This window comes from Xiphophorus couchianus, chromosome 12, assembly GCF_001444195.1.
Source record: "Xiphophorus couchianus chromosome 12, X_couchianus-1.0, whole genome shotgun sequence".
In the NCBI taxonomy this organism is placed as follows: domain Eukaryota; kingdom Metazoa; phylum Chordata; class Actinopteri; order Cyprinodontiformes; family Poeciliidae; genus Xiphophorus; species Xiphophorus couchianus.
Genome location: NC_040239.1, coordinates 6,614,704 through 6,633,019, shown reverse-complemented (window position 1 = coordinate 6,633,019; position 18,316 = coordinate 6,614,704). Strand labels below are relative to the sequence as shown.

Sequence of the window (18,316 nt, the reverse complement as noted above, 5' to 3'; positions counted from 1 at the left end):
TTCTGCTTTTCGCTGACGGAGAGATATCTGTTTTGATCCAGAGCTTTTTAAATTATTTTTGGTTGACATCATAGCAGCTAAGAGGATGTTTCACAGTAACTGTCTGCTGCGGGTTTCGTCTTCGCTCCGGGCGGCGCGCTGCCTGATGCCGAACCGACACGCTGCTGCTAAAACTGTTACATGTTCACATCGCTGCATGTCAACATTCCACAAAAAGGACACTGGACACAGGGATGCGAACCTTGGAGGACCAGGTTACCGCACCAATAAGGTCTTTTCGTCGAGGAGTTATTCCACAAGCGAAGTTAAACTTAACTGCTGGAACTGTAAACAACTTCTTGACACAACTCCTTCTTTCTTTTGCGACTCATGCAAAGCAATCCAGCCCCCCGAGGAAGGGACGTCCTACTTCAGGATCCTGGACTGGTTAGTGTAACACATTGTATCTTTCTATTTGTCCTACTTGATTGTGTCTATATAAGTCTGTAAGCAAAAATATTTAAGTTCACCAGCTGTTTCCTTTTTTGCAGTGACTACACATTCACACTGGACACACATAAGCTCCAGAAAAGATACTTGCAGCTTCAGCGGACTCTTCATCCAGACAACTTCAGCCAGAAATCTGTGGTAGGCATTTGATCTTGTAAGGTGCAGGGAGATCAGCTGAGTCAGAGAGAGGCTTTCCTGTGAGTCACGCTGTGGCTCAGGAAAGCTCAGTACTCCAGTGTTACTTGTTTTGTTTTCCTGTTGCCCAGTTTAATATAAATTTACTTAGGTAATAACTCTTTTTCTAGCAAAAAGATCCAAAATATAAATAATGTTAACAACATGTTTTAAATAAAATGTTAATAAACAGAATGAGAAACAAATATTTTTTATAACAGGGGTGTCCAAAGTAGGTCATCCTACATGTTTTAGTTCTCTCCCTGGTGGTAGTAACAACCTTTTCAGCATGTCAGTGTTTTCCTAAGTCCTCTAATGAGCCATCATTTGATCAAGGTGCGTTAAACCAGGGAGAGAACTAAAACACGCAGGATGCCCTGAGGACCGACTTTGGACACACCTGTTTTATAACATCAATGTACCAATATCAGTCACTTCATAATATCCTAAAATAACAAAGTATTGTGTAAGTATTTGTTTTGTCATTAATTTTTTTAGATTTCTTGTTCTATAGGCTATCATAAAACAATTTAATATTTTTGCTATGATATAATTAAATAAACCCAGAGTGGGAGGAGATTACCACTTAAATGGCTTCGGCAGAGCTAGAGACACCTCTCAAGAACAATCCAATTTTATGACATCATTATTGGCAATGTTAAGTTGGACTAATAACATGCAAAACACTGGGGAACACATATACAATCTGGAATTTAACATATATAATGATTCTGTTTTGGAATAAAAAATGGTGCGGCACTTGCATAAATGATGCCATTGGTGAGCCTCGACTTCTGCAACTGAATCATTTATTTACTTTCACAAATAGAACGACTTTTTCAACATTGTATTGTTGTTTTAATGGATAAGTCAGTCCTGGTTTAAATTCTCCATAAAGTGTGGTATTCATTCTTGTCTTAATTGGCCCCAAGGTCAAACATGGGAAAATTATTGAATATTTCTTTTTGTGTCTTCAGAAAAAAATTGGAGGTTACAGTAGTCTTAAATATGGTTTTTAATAATCACTGTTCAATTTTGTATCCACTTTAGTATCTGAAAATCAAAGTAATCTATATTTTGGGCTGGAGATAATCAAATTTAATGCATCCATCCATGGTGTATGCTTGCTTGTCTTTGCAAAAGACAACCAAGCAAAGACAAGCTTGTCTTTGCAAACCAAGCATACATGGGAGTGGGGAAAGATGAGGACAAACAATTTCACACTCATTCACATCTAAGAACATACTCCAAGCAGAAAGACCGCAGGTCAGGATTCAAAAGACCTTCTTGCTGCAAGGCAAAAGTTCTACCATCATTTTGCAGTCTACAAAAAATCTATCCAGATTCCTTAAAAACAGTGGAAAATACCTTTGACTTAATGGCAAACTGGAATCCACGACTTTGGTGCATAGCATTCACAATACCTGCTGACTGGGCATGTTTGTAAAAAAAAAATAAAATAAAATGTTTTCTTTTCTTTTTAAATTGCTCATTCCTCATCCTGATGGTATAGCAATCTGAGCACTGAGCAGTGTTGCCCATAACAATGCACTTGATTTGCATATCAGTTCAACTTTAGAAATGTGTTATCAATACCCACAGACTTTGATAGATAGGTTCACAGATAAAATATATTCCTAATAATATGCAAGGCAGGACTGTAAAATAATAAATAAATATTTCAATGTTAATCTAACATCTATCTAAATAGTTTACCTAAAAAGACGATTTGACGTGTTTCCAGTAATAAGCTCAAAAATAAACTATGCAGAGAATGGTCTATGGCTTCAAAGGTTTTACAACAAAAACATAAGAAAAATGGTCTCTACTTTTTTTCCCATTGTACTTTGATTTTATTGCTTGTTTTACTCCTCCTGTTAGAGTAGATCTGTGGTTATAGCCGATTCACTTGAATAATTTAAAGGGCAAAATATTGGCTCACATTATTCAAAAGAGCTGTTAAAGCTGGAAGGTCTGCTTGGTCAAGTGTGAAAAAGAGACTCAGTAGGCAAAAAAAATATTATTTTAGAACTAGAGCATATGAACAGCTCAAAAGACTCTTCTAAGAAAAGAGCTGTCTTCTGAGAGGGGTTTAACTTTAAGTGGGCATCATTTGAAAGGGGCACAATTTCAAGATATTCTATTGCAGAGAATTACCAAAAAGAGCACACAGCAGATAAATTGCTAAAATCATTTCCATAACCCTCAATTTGAACACAGAAAGTGAAAATATACAAAGCCTGGTAAGAATATGTACGCGTCTTCAATCTTTTTACATTTGGTCATGTTACAGCTATTTCAGTTCAGCTTATTTATACAGCACCAATTCACATCTCAAGGCACTTCATCAAAATAACCCATCAGTTTATATACAGGAATACACAATTTCCGTATATATCATTCAGATGGATTCAAAGTACGGTAAATTAGATTCTAGTTATCAAAGGTCAGTTTATTACTCAAATTAGTAAAACATGTTTCCTCCCTCCTGCTCCTGATGAGCATGTAGTGACAGTGGACAGCAATCCCTCTCGCAGAGCATTTCTTATAGGCTGTAAAAGGCTTGAGACAAGTGTATGTTCACTTTCCAGCAGGCAACATACAGCCACAGCTACAGTGCAATTGCTTTGATCATAGCATATGTATGTGTTAGAATGGTGCAGTCAAAGTTATGTTATGTTAGGGGCGTGCTGTGGTGGCGCAGGGGATTAGCACGCCCCACATTTGGAGGCCTTAGACCCGCGGACGTCGCGGGTTCGACTTCCGGTCCCGACGACCTTTGCCGCATGTCCTCCTTCAAAAATGGCGCCGGCTCAGCTGGCTACTTGCAGACGCAGCTCCCGTCGTGTGTGTTAATCTGTGTATAAAAAAACATTCTTGCTGTAACTGCCAAATAATTTCGCTGCTGGGATGAATAAAGTAATTCTTCTTCTTCATATGCAGTGCTTTGTGTTGGTCAATAACATTAAGTCTAAATAAAATCCAGTGAAGTTTGTGGTTGTAACATGACAAAATGTGGAAAAATTAAAGGTTATGAATAATTTTGCAGGACATTGTATCGCCAAAGTCTCGAGACTTAATGTTTTCTATAAAATGGCATCATTATAAACCTTTACATAACATGTAGGAGCAATAACAAGAAAGCTCTTATTTCTATAAGACTCTGAGAAATAATTTAAAGAACAAATTATAAAGAAAGACTCGAAAATATGCTTAAAGTTATCACCCAAGTTATCTTATAGGGTAAGCATTTTCAGATCTATTAATTAATTTTTCTTTACAAAAATGCTTCGTTTAACATTGTTCATGTTTTACAGAAAATGTCCTATTTAGATTTAATTAAGCTTTGTGCTGCCAAATAGGAGCTCTGATGAAACTGGAATGGGATTATTTGGATTTAATAGTCTTTAATTACTATTTGATCTTTGTTTTAGGATTGTATGCAATTATTCACAGCCAACATCAAAGACGTGAGGGTACTTTGTTACTTAGAAGCAGGATAATATAAAATAATGCTGTTTTGTATTAAGGTTAATTAAAAAATAGAAATTTTATAAAAACAAGCTAATTATGAAGTTCAGTTCCCAAATTGTTAATAGACTCTCTCTCCTGTTATCACCCATTGTCAGAGCGTCCAGCGCAAATCTGTTGCCCTCTGTCAGGTCGCGGGGATAACAGGTTCAGGAAAGAAACGCAGACACCCTTTTCCCCGGCAACACTCTCCTTCTCCACATGTTGGATCTCAAGCTGTTCCCAGACCAGAAGGGGATATATAACCGAGTTCTTGGCTGCCCCCAGGGCCTCCTCCTAGTGAGACGTGGCTAGAAAACCTCCAACAGGAGCAGCTCAGGAGGCATCCTAATCAGATGCCTCCACCGCCTCCACTGACTCCTTTCAATGCAGAGGCGTATCACCTGTACACGCCATTGTAGCACATACTAATTCCCTCAGCTGTTATTATAGAGTTATAACAGATAGAAGACATATACCCCTTCATTTGTTGACTCACTTGTGGCCTCTAAAAAATTCCTCTGCAATAAGACTATTGATTGTTTTGCTAGAATGAACACAGATCTATCTGTGTTTATTTCTTACTTAACCTTCTTTTGCCAGAGTAAGGAGAAAACATCAACGTCTTAGTTTTTCATCTACCATTTTGTGATGTAATAAAGAGTCTTTACAAGCCAACATGCTATGGATAAACAATGAGAAAATATGATTAAATGTAATCAAGAATTGTCACTGTTGATTTATTTGCTGATTATTTTCCTTATTAGTCATTATGCTGTATTCCTGCTGAGGATGGCTGCTGCTTAAATGAAGTGTTTTGTCACATGTTGAGGATGATTGGCTGTTTGTGTCACTGGAACTACCTGGCCCCAAACACTTGTTGGTGTAAAAGGATTCAAATAAACGGATCATTTTGCAGAAGCGTAATCTTTAAAAATTGAACCAAAATGTAGCAATAAATGATGCTACACTTCTAGGCACATCTAGCAACTCTTATAAAATAAACGTGACTAAATTATTATATTAGAATTTGTGCTTTAGGTTTTGTTCTAGTTCATGAAGTGTTGATTTAGTTATACATGACTCTCCCCCAGTTATGGATAACTAAATCCACAGATTTAATTATTCATGCCTTTGCCCTATTATCATACACAGTTTCTCCTAGCCTTTCCAGGAAGTTTCACTTTTTTCTTGTGAATACTTTCCCACAATTCTTTGGGCTCATGAATATTCTGGGGAATGTAAAATGGCCTTTTGTGTTCTTTTTAGTCACCAGTAGTTTTCACTGTGGATTTCCTATATAGATGTGATTTTTGCCCAGTCTCTTTCATCCTTTAGAATAATGAATATTGACAATAGCTTTTTCTACAAAGTGGTTCTTTTTGGCACATTTTCACATTATCTAGAGTTTTCTATGGATATCCACATGAAAAGTAAGAAGATGTTTTTAAAAAGTAATCCAAGTCCAAGGACAAAGAGGAGATCATCTTCCTTTTGGTAAAGACAAAAGGAAGTTATCTTCCTAAAGACAACCAGATGCTTTTATATTCTCACATGAAATTAAACTAGGAAACAGCAGAATGCGTGGTGACATATTAAAGACATAAAACCCAACTTGTCCAATATTATCTTTACTCTGTTTTATTTATCACTCCCTCTTATCATTTTTTTTATTAGCTAGGCATCTCCTTGCCTCAGGGGTCTTAAACCTATACACAAAGAAGCTCATTACTTTTACAAGGTTACAAGGCAGGTACAAGGTAACTACTCCATTGGTTATGACTACTGGAAAAGATTCACACTTCAAGCCCATGGGCTAGAGCGTGAGACTATTGATTTTAACTAGAGCTGACAGACCTGATAGCTGCAAAATGTACTAAGATCTACCAAGCATTTCCTACATATTTTTCTCCCCATCTCATGTCAACAGATCTCATATCAAACTCACACTTGCACCCATTGTAGAGCCCCAAACCATGAGACTACAAAAGATGCTGTGTGTCATGCATCTAAATGTTTGTATCACCAAGGATTTGGTGTTTGGCAGTGGTGTAGATCAGGGAATGTAGTAAAGTACTGTAGCTCTTATGTTATTCTGTTCTGTCAAAGGTGAATATCTTTCACTCTTCACTGAGATTGTTGCTTATTTCAGATAAAAAGCACGATTGCTGTTATTCAATGTAGATATTTTTACATTCTTAATGACTAAATGTAACTTATGTTGCTTAATTGAACTGAATTGAATCTTTTGCAGAAAGAACAGGAGTATTCAGAAAGCCAGTCTGCCCTCGTGAGCAAAGCCTACAAGACATTGCTGAAGCCGTTGAGTCGTGGTCTTTATATGGTGAGTGTAAATCTCTTCATCTCTTCCAATAAGTAGTTAATTTTGTGAACGTATGCTCTGATCGCCTCACTGCTTGTTTATTACAACTTTACAACTAAGCATTTATTTAGAAGAGCAGTAAGTTTGATGGACTTCCTTTGTGTGTTGCAGCTGGAGCTTGAGGGCATGCATCTGAAGGAGGGTACTGACTCTGTAGCTGAGTCACACTTCCTAATGGAGTTGATGGAGATCAATGAAGCCCTGGAGGAAGCCCAGACTCCAGAAGAAGTCAATAAGATTGGCCAAGACACAAAAGGTAGAGGTTTACACTCCTAAGTTCAGCTGATGGTCATAAAGTTGCAAGAAGGAGCACATGATTAGAAGGAAAAGTGTAACCTGCTTATATCCCTCAGATATGAAATGATTAAAAGTTTTCCTGATATTGTCTTGCTAATGATGTTAGCAAATTACAAAACATATGAGATGAAAAGGATGCTGGATTTAAATGTCTCTTTCACAGTGTAGTGTGTGGTTTTGAGGACTAAGGTTTTAATTTTACCAACACTTTTTTCCTCTGGGGAATTGTAAAACACTTTTTAGTAACATCAAGACCGGCGTACAGCAGGGGTATCCAACTCCAGTCCTCAAAGCGTCGTCATGTCCCGCCGGTTTTAAATGTGGCCCTGCTCCACCTGAAGTAATTCAAAGGACTCCTCAGCATGTCATCAACTTCTGCAGGAGCCTGATAATGAACCACCATTTAATTCAGGTGTGTTGAACCATAGGATGGTATAAAACATGAAAGATGCTGGCCTATGAGGATTGGCTTTGGACGGCACTAGTTTATAATCCCGAACAGTTTGGAAAAGTCTGAAATATAATTCAAGTATTTCTCAAGGATGACTAAGCATGACAGAAAATTAAAGTAGATAGTTGAATTTCCAGACTTTATTCCATCTATCCAGTGGTGATTACGGGTGGCTTTTATAGAAATATCCACATAAATCCATGATGAAATTTTGGATATTTTTATGCTTTATAAATGGCAACAAAATACGGAGAACTTTTTAAATTTGGCTGTTGAGAAGTACGTAGGAATCCTAAATGTAACAATGTCCTTCACAAGTAAGAAAAAATGTGATGACCTACTCCCTCTTATCGTCATTCCATCACTCAGTTATGTCTGCTGTTGGATCGACATGTGGGTGTCTGATGAAACCTCAGGCCAAGCTTCAACATTATTGTGCCATTTTCATTTCTAACCTTTTCTGATCTGCGCTCTGATGGTTCTTCAATTATGTGTTAAGTATCACTCTTCAGCTCCAATAAGAGCTTTTCCAAATATAGTCTCTTCTGGCTTCAAAAGCATCAAGGTGGTGGCTGCCAAATAAGGAAAATGAAACTTCCAAAAGGCAGCCCACATACCAGTTGGTGATGCCTCACTGTGCTACATCCTGGTCCTACTTATAGTGTGAATAAAATGCAATGATATCATCTAAAAATAATCTGTAGATTTGAGTTTATTACAGAAGCAACATGTCAACCAATAAAAATTACACAATAAAAGCTAATGTTTTGGCAGCCCTACCTGAAAAGTTCTGCATTGTTTAATCTGTTTATCATTATTTTGACACTTTTATTATTGTTAAAAAATAATTATATTATTATAAATATTATTTTTAGTATAGTTATTGTTAAAACGAACTGAGCTTTACAAAAGTTGAACAAAGTGAGTATAAAATAAAGAAATGCTTACTTTTAGTTCAGAACCATCCTGCATTATTAATTGTTTAAGGAAAACAAATAAATCTGATCAACCAAATGTGATGTATGTGAAACTGATGTTTCAGTTTCACATAAATGTTTCAGTTTCTCAACTCTTGCCATGTCCTTAATTTGAAACTGGATGTGAAACCGACTGCTTGACTTATTCTTGATTAATTTGAGCTAATAATTATCTGACTCTTTGGGAGCACTGAGAACATTAAAATCAAAATCTTATGCACTCATTTGACACATAAATATATAATAAAATATAAAAAACAATTAAAAAGGTAATGTGATAACATAATTATTGCATCCCCTCCTGACATACTTGACCCCTGTGAATTACACACCCTTGATCCTAATATACATGCACTATTCCAACCACTGGTGCCTCAAAAGTGACAGCTATGCTTTAAAGACATGAAAAGATTTATAAATTGTTAGCAAAAAAACTGAAATCATATGTGAACAATCAACATATAAAACAGATTCATGAAGAGTAATTAGAGAATGGAGAAAAATTACCTGGTTTTAATTGTCAAACTAAAAGTTTAGCCTAGGCTTTAAGACCCGAATACAATGAACATATCTGATATCATACAGCAGCTGCTCCATAAACCTGAGGGAGTAACGAAAAAGGCTGTTTCTTTAGTGCTTAAAACGTGGTCTATGAACATGTAGAGGAGTTTTTTCATTGATCGAAGAGCTACAACTGAGAACAATTGCGGTGTTTTGTCCGAATGGAGATCTGAACCTAGAGAAACTCTGTGCTTTTGAGACATGGAGCATAATCATACGGCTTATTGGCAAGGAAACAAGGACGTTGGTGCATTTTCGTTCTTCTGTAAATATTATGAAGTTCATGCTGATGATTTTGTCTCAACTCTTGCCATGACACAGTTCAGTTTCAGTTTTAATCACTTGAAATTTCTGTTGTGGTTGTATTTGAAAAGTATCCATGTCTGACTTTTGGTGATGCCTACAAAGGAAAACCAAAGGTTACCTCAGCTTAGACCAGTGGTTCCCAAAGATTTTCTGGGTCCCCCTATGGATTACAATAAAATCCCCCCCCCAAAAAAAAAAAAAAATCAACTGGGCACACACATCGTTAACCGGACATAAACCTATAGAAATATTTTGTTTTCAAACTCCACTGAAGTTTATTTCACACTTCAGGTTGCAATGAAACACACTACAAACCATCTTTACAGTGAAACACTTTTGTGTAACTTTTTTTTTCATTCATCCATACAGCTTCCTGTGTCCCCCCTGCAATAGCACTGCCCCCCCCCAACCCCCCCAGGGGACGCGCCCCACACTTTGGGAACCACTGGCTTAGACCGTACCATGCAATAAAAAAAAAAGCAACTTCAGGATATCTTAGCCATGACTGCACCTGCTGGCTTGAGTTGTGCCAGTTTGACAGACAGGAAACATTCATATGTTAGAATGGCTTCATCAAAGACTAGTCTATTCTTTCTAAGAAGATTTAAATAGATTTACTTCTGCAGTTTTAATTTGATATACTTAACAATTTGCTCCACCGATGAGTTTTACACTGCATATTTTAAACTGTGTTAACAAGGCGCCTGTCTTTGATTCTTACAAACATGGTTTGTTACTTCAGATAAAGCAGGGAGGCGTGTGTGCTGTTGGGTGTGTAGGAATAAAAAGCAACAGACTGAAAATGCCTCATCTTATTAGCACATGCAGAATTGGAATTTGTCTTCTTCTCCCCTGCAGGGAAACTCGCAGACTTGACGGAGCTGATAGATACTGCCCTTCATGAAGGTATTATGATCCGATCTTCCCGTGAAAACATGATGTATTCCTCGCACTTGAATATTTTGTTTGCGTTTTGATCTTTGCACAATCTCTTCTTTGTTACCGAGTGAGCGATTGATTGAGCGTTCTGATTTTTTTTGAACAGGGAAGCTTGACACAGCCAAGGAACTGCTCACACAAATGAAATACTATGCAAGCATTGAAGAAAAGGTCAAGGCAAAACTTTCAGATTTTATGTAATGTTTTCCCTCTATTCGATGTATAATAACCTCTTTTAAAGCTCTGTTTTATATAAAATATAAATATAAAATATTGCATATTAATGTCATTATATTATTTTATGTTTCCAGTGGTAGAATAAAAGTGGACTGTATTCAGCCTAATTATTGTGTATTTAATCCTGAACAAGTTGTTTTTAAGTTAAAAACAGTATAATCCATGGTTCTAATTACATGCATACATTATCTCCATGGAATGTCGCTAATTTCACAAACCTAATCATATCCTCTTATACTTAATGTGTCATCAAATGAGACAGATATCTATAATTGGCGTTGATTTAAATGCTGCTCTGTGTTCATATGATTATCCTGCCTATCAGTTCAGCGTTTCATCATGTGGAACACACACAGATGCAGACACTGGGCTCTTGCTTAGTTCTTCAGGTTACCTTTAGGGGGAGACATAGTACCTTGACAACCGTCCTGCAGAAAAGCATCAGACTTTGCACTAACAGAATATGAGACCTGACTAGAGGGAGGTCCTTAATTGAGGTAGACAAGGTTTTGAATTATTAATGGTGGCTTCATATGTAGCATTAATGCTATGATAATCAGGAGAACCGCACTGAATGAAGATAACTCAATGAGCCCAAACATCTGTGATCCTCGTAATTTAAAACTCATAAACTGAAGTGGATTTATACTGTGCATTAATGCTCGCAGCACATTGATAGATGCATCAAAACAGAAATCCATCCATCCTCTCATTTAATTTTCTTCTTATTTTTTTCAATACCAGTGATGGAAAAAAACTCATAAAACCCAATTACCTACAAATAGAAGCTCAAATCATATCAGGGCCTTTGATCTGAGGAACTCTTCTGAAGTCTTACATATTCTGACAGCTTGGAGTTAACCTTTAGATTACATATCAAGTATTATTCTGTGGTTAAAGGTTTCACACTGGCATGTTTAACATTGTTTTCGTCTTGCTGGAAACTCAGCCTGACTGCCTGTTTATTATGCCCAGAACAACAATGTCATATGTTTGACTCTGGTGTTGCTTTTTTTAATTACGGAGAAGCGGTAACCTTAATATACTTGGATAGACAGTGAATTAAACGGGGGCCTCTCCCACCACAAGAAGACTAAAAGGCCTATTCATTATTCATGTCGTTATCGGAAGGCATCTTCGGTGGCTTTAAATTAATGAGAAAATGTGATCGAACAACAGTGAGGCCACTGCTGTCTCCCACAACTCTTTGAAATTGAGTTTGAAAGAGACGAAATGGGGAAAAACTCACTACAGCTGAGCTGTGAAATTGACTTGGATGGGAAATCTTGGCAATTGAACTCAGTACATGGGACCACCTCGCAGCTTCTGGAATGACTTAGGTCAACATCAGGCAGACTAAACAAATTACATCTGCTGCTGTAGACTTTGAAGTCACGGTTGACTAGGTTGTTTCACCTGTTTCACACAGGTAATCAGGATGCCAACTTTTAAAACTTTTTGGTTATTACAAGTTATTTAATCATTCAGAAAAGTAATAGAACTAACAGATGAGAGTGAGTTGTTTAGACCACTGATAAAGATGTTTTAAAAGCCTTGTAAGTATTATTAAAGCATCTAAACAAAATGAATAACGTGCAAAAAGGTGAGAGTTGCTATTACTTTCCTTGCAATAAAAATTATGTGACTTATTCCTGAAAATTAACCCTAACTTAAGTGTCAGCTTTTTAGAAACAATATCAATATGGAGCTTAAAAAAGAGATTAACATTAAGGAAAATGCAAAAAGAATAATTTTTCAAAGATTCAAGAAATACTTTTATAGATTGATTGATGGGAGCACAGCTGGTACAGTCTTTTAGTTTTTACTCAACATGCCCTTTGTTTTCTCAGCAACTGAAATAAATCAGACTGAATAAGCAAACTGAAAATGCTGGAAGACATGAACAGTTTTTTTGACAGCAGTACATCATCAGCATAGAGCTTTACTCAAACAGTTTTAGTATTTTGACCAGCATTTTTATAAAGGTTATTAAACAGTGGGTTCTTAAACTGACACATGTGGAACGCCTTTGACAAAAGTCTGATGAAAGACCACTGCAGAGCACAATCTGATTAGAACCTAAAATATTGTTTGAAAACCAATCAACAGTTTAGTCTGAGAAGCTGATATCCAAAAGTCTGTAACATAAAACAATGTGATCGACCAACTAAACAAAAAGGCCGTCCAACCTTATGACTCATTAACACAGATAAATCGCCTAATTAAACATCCAAAAACCATAAAATTATGAGAACGGTTTGGGTTCTGTTAAACCAATGAAGGCTTTTCTATAGATTATCAAGGGATCCAAATACATTTTAAGGACCATTTTTTTCCCCAATAAAATGTATACAATATAAACAGCCAATTTTTTTAAAGTTGACATTATTTTATCTTTTCTATCAATATGAAATGTTTCGTTTGAATGAAGACAGATTTTTAATCATTTCTTAACTGTAATTGAAACCTCAGCAATGAGAGGACTGCAAAACTTGGATTTTTAGCTTGGTTTGGCTTCACTTCTCTCTCTGAAGTCAGTGTTATGTAAGTGAACGCATTCAAGAGTGGAGTTAACTTTTTTCTTTGAATCTTTAACTCAGCAGTGCTGTTTTTTTTTTACGCGATGAACTTGAAGTGAGGGCATATCATCCTGAAATCATTGAGCAGAGTGCTCCATCTAGGAGTGGACAAAAAATTTATAAACATTGCTAATCGTGGTTAAAACTATTCATATTCTAGAAGAAACATTATGATTTGATTACTGAAATAAATTAATTCTTAAGTAGCATTCTAATTTACTGAGATGCCTCTTGATTTCATTCACACCTTTTTGTTTTTATTGGCGACACATAAGATGAATGAAATAAACCAGCAATACTGTTAAAAAAAGGCCGTGTTTAATGCATTGAATTGATACAGGGTTCAATATTTTCTCCAGGATTTATAAGGGAATAATCATGACAAAAGTTAAAACTTTCACCTTAGTTTGGTTCTTAAATGTTGTTATTAGAACATTCCTTCATTGCTTAATGATTCAAGGCATCCTCACTGTCTGTTCGGTTGGGTTCAGGTGTTCAACGTAAAATAAAAGCAGTTACACCGCCTCTCAAAGTCCAAGATAACCAGAAAAATAAGCCTTATTAGCACTGTAGTCTGAGCCTCTGAGCTCACGTTAGCAGTACAGCCTTCATCTTTGCCCGGGGCAGGACCTGCTACTGTGGTAACTCAGCAGGCTGGTCTGACAGATAGATGTAAATTGAACAGGACTTCTTTACACGCTACAGCTGCTGGAGAAAAATCATGCCACTTGCCAGGGCTCCAAAGTTCACACATTACCATGCTTCACTTTACAAGGCATTGTTAGGATGTGCACAATTCAGAAAGCTTTTAAATTAAAGTTTTGTAAAGGATCAAAGTCTTCCTCAAAATATATACTATGGCACAAATTGCATTCTTTCGTTTTATCTGAGACTAACAGTTCCATAAAAACAAAAGCTATTAGGAAATAATCAGTACAAAGGAACTGCTATTATTACAATTACCACCTCCTGAACCAAACAGTACAGCTTTCCTGACAAAAATTAAGCATAGCAAATTATGTTGAAATGCAAATAGAGCTTCAAGAAGGTGGAATAAACAGCATCCCCCTTTGGGAGAAATAACCATAGGAGATAAGAGAAGCTAATAAGGGCAAAGCTGTGTCATCACAAAAGTGTTTCCCAGTCACTGTAGCCAGAGGACAGAAGCTGCAGCATCTAACTTAGAAAGCTGCAGCAGTCTCACTCCAGAAAGGATTTAACACCATCCATGTAAGAAGCAAAAGCTATGCATTCAAAACCTAGATTTAATTTCCATACATGCATGCAATGTTTTAGATTCAATACACTTTACATATCAGTTCATAGTAGGATTTTAGATTTTCATTTTGCAAAAGACAGTTATTAAGATGAGACTGCTGTTCCCTATGGATCTACATTAAGATTTCCGTTGTAACCAGCATTCTTCCTGCAGAATTACATTGTTTTGTTGTTTTTCTGTTTTGCTTGTTCCCACCAATGTATGAAGAAGCTCAACATGGTGGGACAGAAATCCAGCCACCAACCAGCACATTAATGTAAATGCAAATGCATTTTATACATCTGCCAACACAGTTTTCTCCAGCTATCAAATGCAGGCATGGCTTCCGGATTATCACTACAAACAATGTCAGCTCAAGAAATAGTGCTGTAGTTGTTTTTATTTCAGAAAAGAACTGACAATTCTTTATTCAAATAAAGATGGAGAACATTGGTCTTGCTGGTAGATATTCTTAGTTTTCTCACTGACCTAGATTGCAAATCATCTTTAAATGAAAAGATTATTAAGCTTTTATCAACAATCCTGACGAGGTTTCAAAGTGGTTCAACCTCCAAAATGCTTTCGTGTTACAGACCAGCTTGTAAGTTTTACCTGAGTAAATTAAAGGTTTCAGTAATGTTATTTTCAAGTGACTGCTTGGTTTTATGCTGCATTTACTTGTTATGGACATCAGGTAATAAAGCTGGAAGTGACAACACATTTGTGATGAGAGCATCCTAATCCAAGTCAGAAAACACTATTAGCAGAACAATCCAGTAACAACCTATTTCTATCCAAAATACTGCAGAACTACTATCCAGCAATTTTTAGATGCATTCTCACTTCTGCACACCTGAATGGCCTCTGCTGAGCTAAAATATGCTGATGAGCCTTTAGGTTCAGGTGCGTTGAAGAAGGGAGGCATCTTAAAGTTGCAGGATAGCAGATCTTGAGCGATAGACTTGGGCGCCGCTGTGCTACTCATGCAACTTTTGAACGCATGCCTGCTCCAACACACCTGAGTCCAATAAATGGGTAATGACCATTACTTGCTGACATCCCATGGTGGTAATTCACCATTTTGATTCAGTTGTGAAGGAGCAGGAATGCTTTCAATAGTTGTATCACAGTGGAGCTCAAGGACTGGAGTTGTAGACCCCTGGCTAATACTGTTCTTTCACTTCATACTGTAGGACTGAATTTGGGGGTGTTCTTGGTGTGTTTCTTTTTTTATTTTTATTGCAAACTTGGATTACCCGACTTCCAATTATGAACAGTATTCAACATCATTGAAGACACATGTAGTTCAGGGTTTGCCCAATGTCACTTCTTAGCCTCATGACACACGCTATAGATATCTGATTGAATGAAAACATGCATTCCCTCATTCACAGCTTGTTTGTTGATTTTATGCAGCAGAGGCTATAAGCAAGCTGCATGTTTTCTGAGAAGATAATAAACAAATGTGAAAGAGCATGGCATTGGCATTTTATGTGATTGTGAAAAAACACCATCAAAAGTAATGGTTAATCTATGTTGTCCAAGCGCAGGCTGCCTCAGTTTACAGCACCATAGAAACAATGGCTACCAAAGGAAAACAACAACAACAATAATAATAATAATAATAATTAATAATAATAATGATAATAATAATAATACAGACCTTTGGGCACTTAAATAACTTAAAAACAACATCATATGTAGGAGAAAACATAAGATACTTGGCCATTTGAAGCACATTTCTAGAGCCATGCAAGTGTCGTTAAGCTTTTTTACAGAATATACTGCAAAGTATAGTTGGTTTCAAGTTGAAATTCAGTATCATCAAATAGTCTCAATCTCAAAGTTAGATTGGTTTCAGTGAGGAAAAAAAGAGCTTGAGTAGACCTGAAAATTAAAACAGGCAAAATGGGACCCTCAACACACGTTGTCATGAATGCTCCCCCGGGGCGGTAGACCCCCCTCCTTTCCTTAATGACCACAGCCTGAGTAACATTTAATTACCCCAGGCATATCTTGTAACTGGGTGAGAAATATAACCTGCTCTCTAGCCTAGAGTCTGCACCAACGTGACCGATAGTGGGTGTAGAAGCCTCTGCATTATCCATCTCCAAATGACCCTAATATTTCAAGAATGATGTGTTCTTTAATCCCCATTGTCTTAATGTAATAATTTCTCATAATAATGTAAAGGCTGTGCTATTGTTGGGACACTCATATAATTGCCTAGCAGGAACCTAATGAAAAAGAATCCTAAACCCATAGATTCTTTGGCATGTAATGAGGTTGTACAACCACTCTGGATTCAAAATGATCTTTTAGCCACGGCTACCAGCAGGTGGCAGATAATGATCTGATCAACAAAGGTTAAAACCCATCAGAGGATGGCTCGGAGGAAGATTATATTCTCCTCACAGCTAAGAAACAGTCTTAAGATCATCGCCCCTCTGCTTAGCTTCTGTATGAGTCAGCTGCTGACTTCCAGTCCCAGCATCCCACAACCACCTCAAGCCCACTGTGTGTGCTTGTGTCTCACCAGGCTGTAATACCATTATAATCTACCACTATTAAGCTCTCTTCTCCACCCTTAATCCTTGTTTTAATTTTGTTTGCCTGATCTCTTCTCTATGAAACGTGTTTACCTTTATGTGAGGTCATATCTTACATTGCTGTTGGCTGTATTTTGGCAATTAGTTTTGTCCTGGCTTTAGTTTTTAGTCACACTTTCATGTTTTGTTTCAGAAAACAGTACAATCATACAAAACTAATGATAGTAACTCAAATACAAATTATGATTTTTAAGGCAAAAGAAGCTTTTCAAACCAATCCAGCCCTATGTTAGAAAGTACTTTTCCCATAAACCTCATAACTAATGCATCATCATTGGCAGCATTAATAGACATCTAGGTTTTGTAGTAATCATTTATGTTTTGTCAGGCAGTACATTTGTTGGTGATCTGAAACATGTAAGTGTGGCAGAGAAGGAAAAAACAGAAAAAATGGGGGAGAATACATTTTCAGGGCAAAGTGAAAAGGCAAAACTGCCTTCATCATGCGTCCTCCCTGAATGACTAAGTTCAGTCTTTGTTTTCCTTTGAGCTTTTTTTTTTTTTGGTCTACAGTTTCAATCTTCCCAGACTCTGCAGTAAAGTTTTTATCATAGCATTCACTGCAAAAATATGCCCCAGATTCCATGATCTAAAGGTATTATAGAAACAAAAGCTGACAGGAGTATACCCACCCAGGTGGAGTATCCTTTTGTCTATAAACATTCTCATAAGCGCGCTTGCATGTTTCCAGTGATTGCTGACTACTTTATCAGGTCATTAAAACTTAGGTGTGACATCTCATGGCCGTCAGATTGACATGTTTTTGCCATAGAAAGTAATTTTTAGTCAAGGCAAAGCCCACTTTGACGATCGGTGCTCTTGTTCGCAGCTATTCGTTTGTAGATAGTATTCCCAGAGGTGTCAGCCTTGTCAGCTTCCCATATAGGTCCTGGTGGGAGGCTTCTGCAGGAAACTTTTGTTTCCTCTGCAAGGGGAGGTATGGCTGTGCATTTAGACATTGCTTTGTTTGGTGCTTGCTGGTATGTTTTGAGGACGCAAGAGTGTTTGTGTATCATGGCATTGTTTCAGCAATAGGGAGCTGCCAAATAATCCCTTTATTATTTGCTTTTCTGAGCATCTCCTTTTATATTTCTTCCTGTGAACTATACAGGGTTTGATATGGTACATGGTACCAATCAAAAGCATTTCCTATTTTGTCTTGTAGCTTTTCATCACAATTTTACATCATTTACGGGTTTTGGGTGGGACAATAGAAAATGGGAAGAAATTAGACTGAATACATCTTCAAAGAAACATAATCCAGGAGAAACAAATGTTGCATATTTCTAATGTTTACAGTGTGTCCTGTGTGTATAAGAGTGTAATCTGCAAAGCAGAAAGTGGGATAGAGGTTTAATTTTCCATCTCTGAAGCAGCAGGATGCAGATAAATATGCAAGTTAAGAGTTTTTTGGGGTTTTTTGGTGCTGAGGCTTGCTGTTGAAACAACAAGAGATATTGCTTCAAAAAGGTCCTTTGTGGCCCTTGAGTTTGAAAAGTCTTTGAAGGTAAACAACCGAAGGGGCTTTAAACAATGTGTCTATGTG

At 37.0% G+C, this 18,316-nt stretch overlaps 1 protein-coding gene across 1 annotated transcript; it reads left to right on the top strand.

The window, feature by feature from the left end:
- The first annotated feature begins 29 nt into the window (after positions 1-29).
- On the top strand, positions 30-10,431 carry hscb (HscB mitochondrial iron-sulfur cluster cochaperone). Its single transcript, XM_028033902.1, has 6 exons — positions 30-426; positions 531-627; positions 6,428-6,517; positions 6,668-6,812; positions 10,007-10,054; positions 10,194-10,431. Exons 1-6 carry the CDS (start codon positions 86-88, stop codon positions 10,286-10,288), a joined length of 816 nt encoding a protein of 271 aa, XP_027889703.1. The 5' UTR covers positions 30-85; the 3' UTR covers positions 10,289-10,431.
- The last annotated feature ends 7,885 nt before the right edge of the window (positions 10,432-18,316 follow it).

Excerpts from the sequence above, each read along its gene's own strand:
- hscb (XM_028033902.1), top strand. The coding sequence starts at position 86 with ATGTTTCACAGTAACTGTCTGCTGCGGGTTTCGTCTTCGCTCCGGGCG. Across the intron at positions 6,518-6,667 it reads TGAGTCGTGGTCTTTATATG|CTGGAGCTTGAGGGCATGCA; the intron begins GTGAGTGTAAAT and ends TGTGTGTTGCAG. Across the intron at positions 10,055-10,193 it reads AGATACTGCCCTTCATGAAG|GGAAGCTTGACACAGCCAAG; the intron begins GTATTATGATCC and ends TTTTTTGAACAG.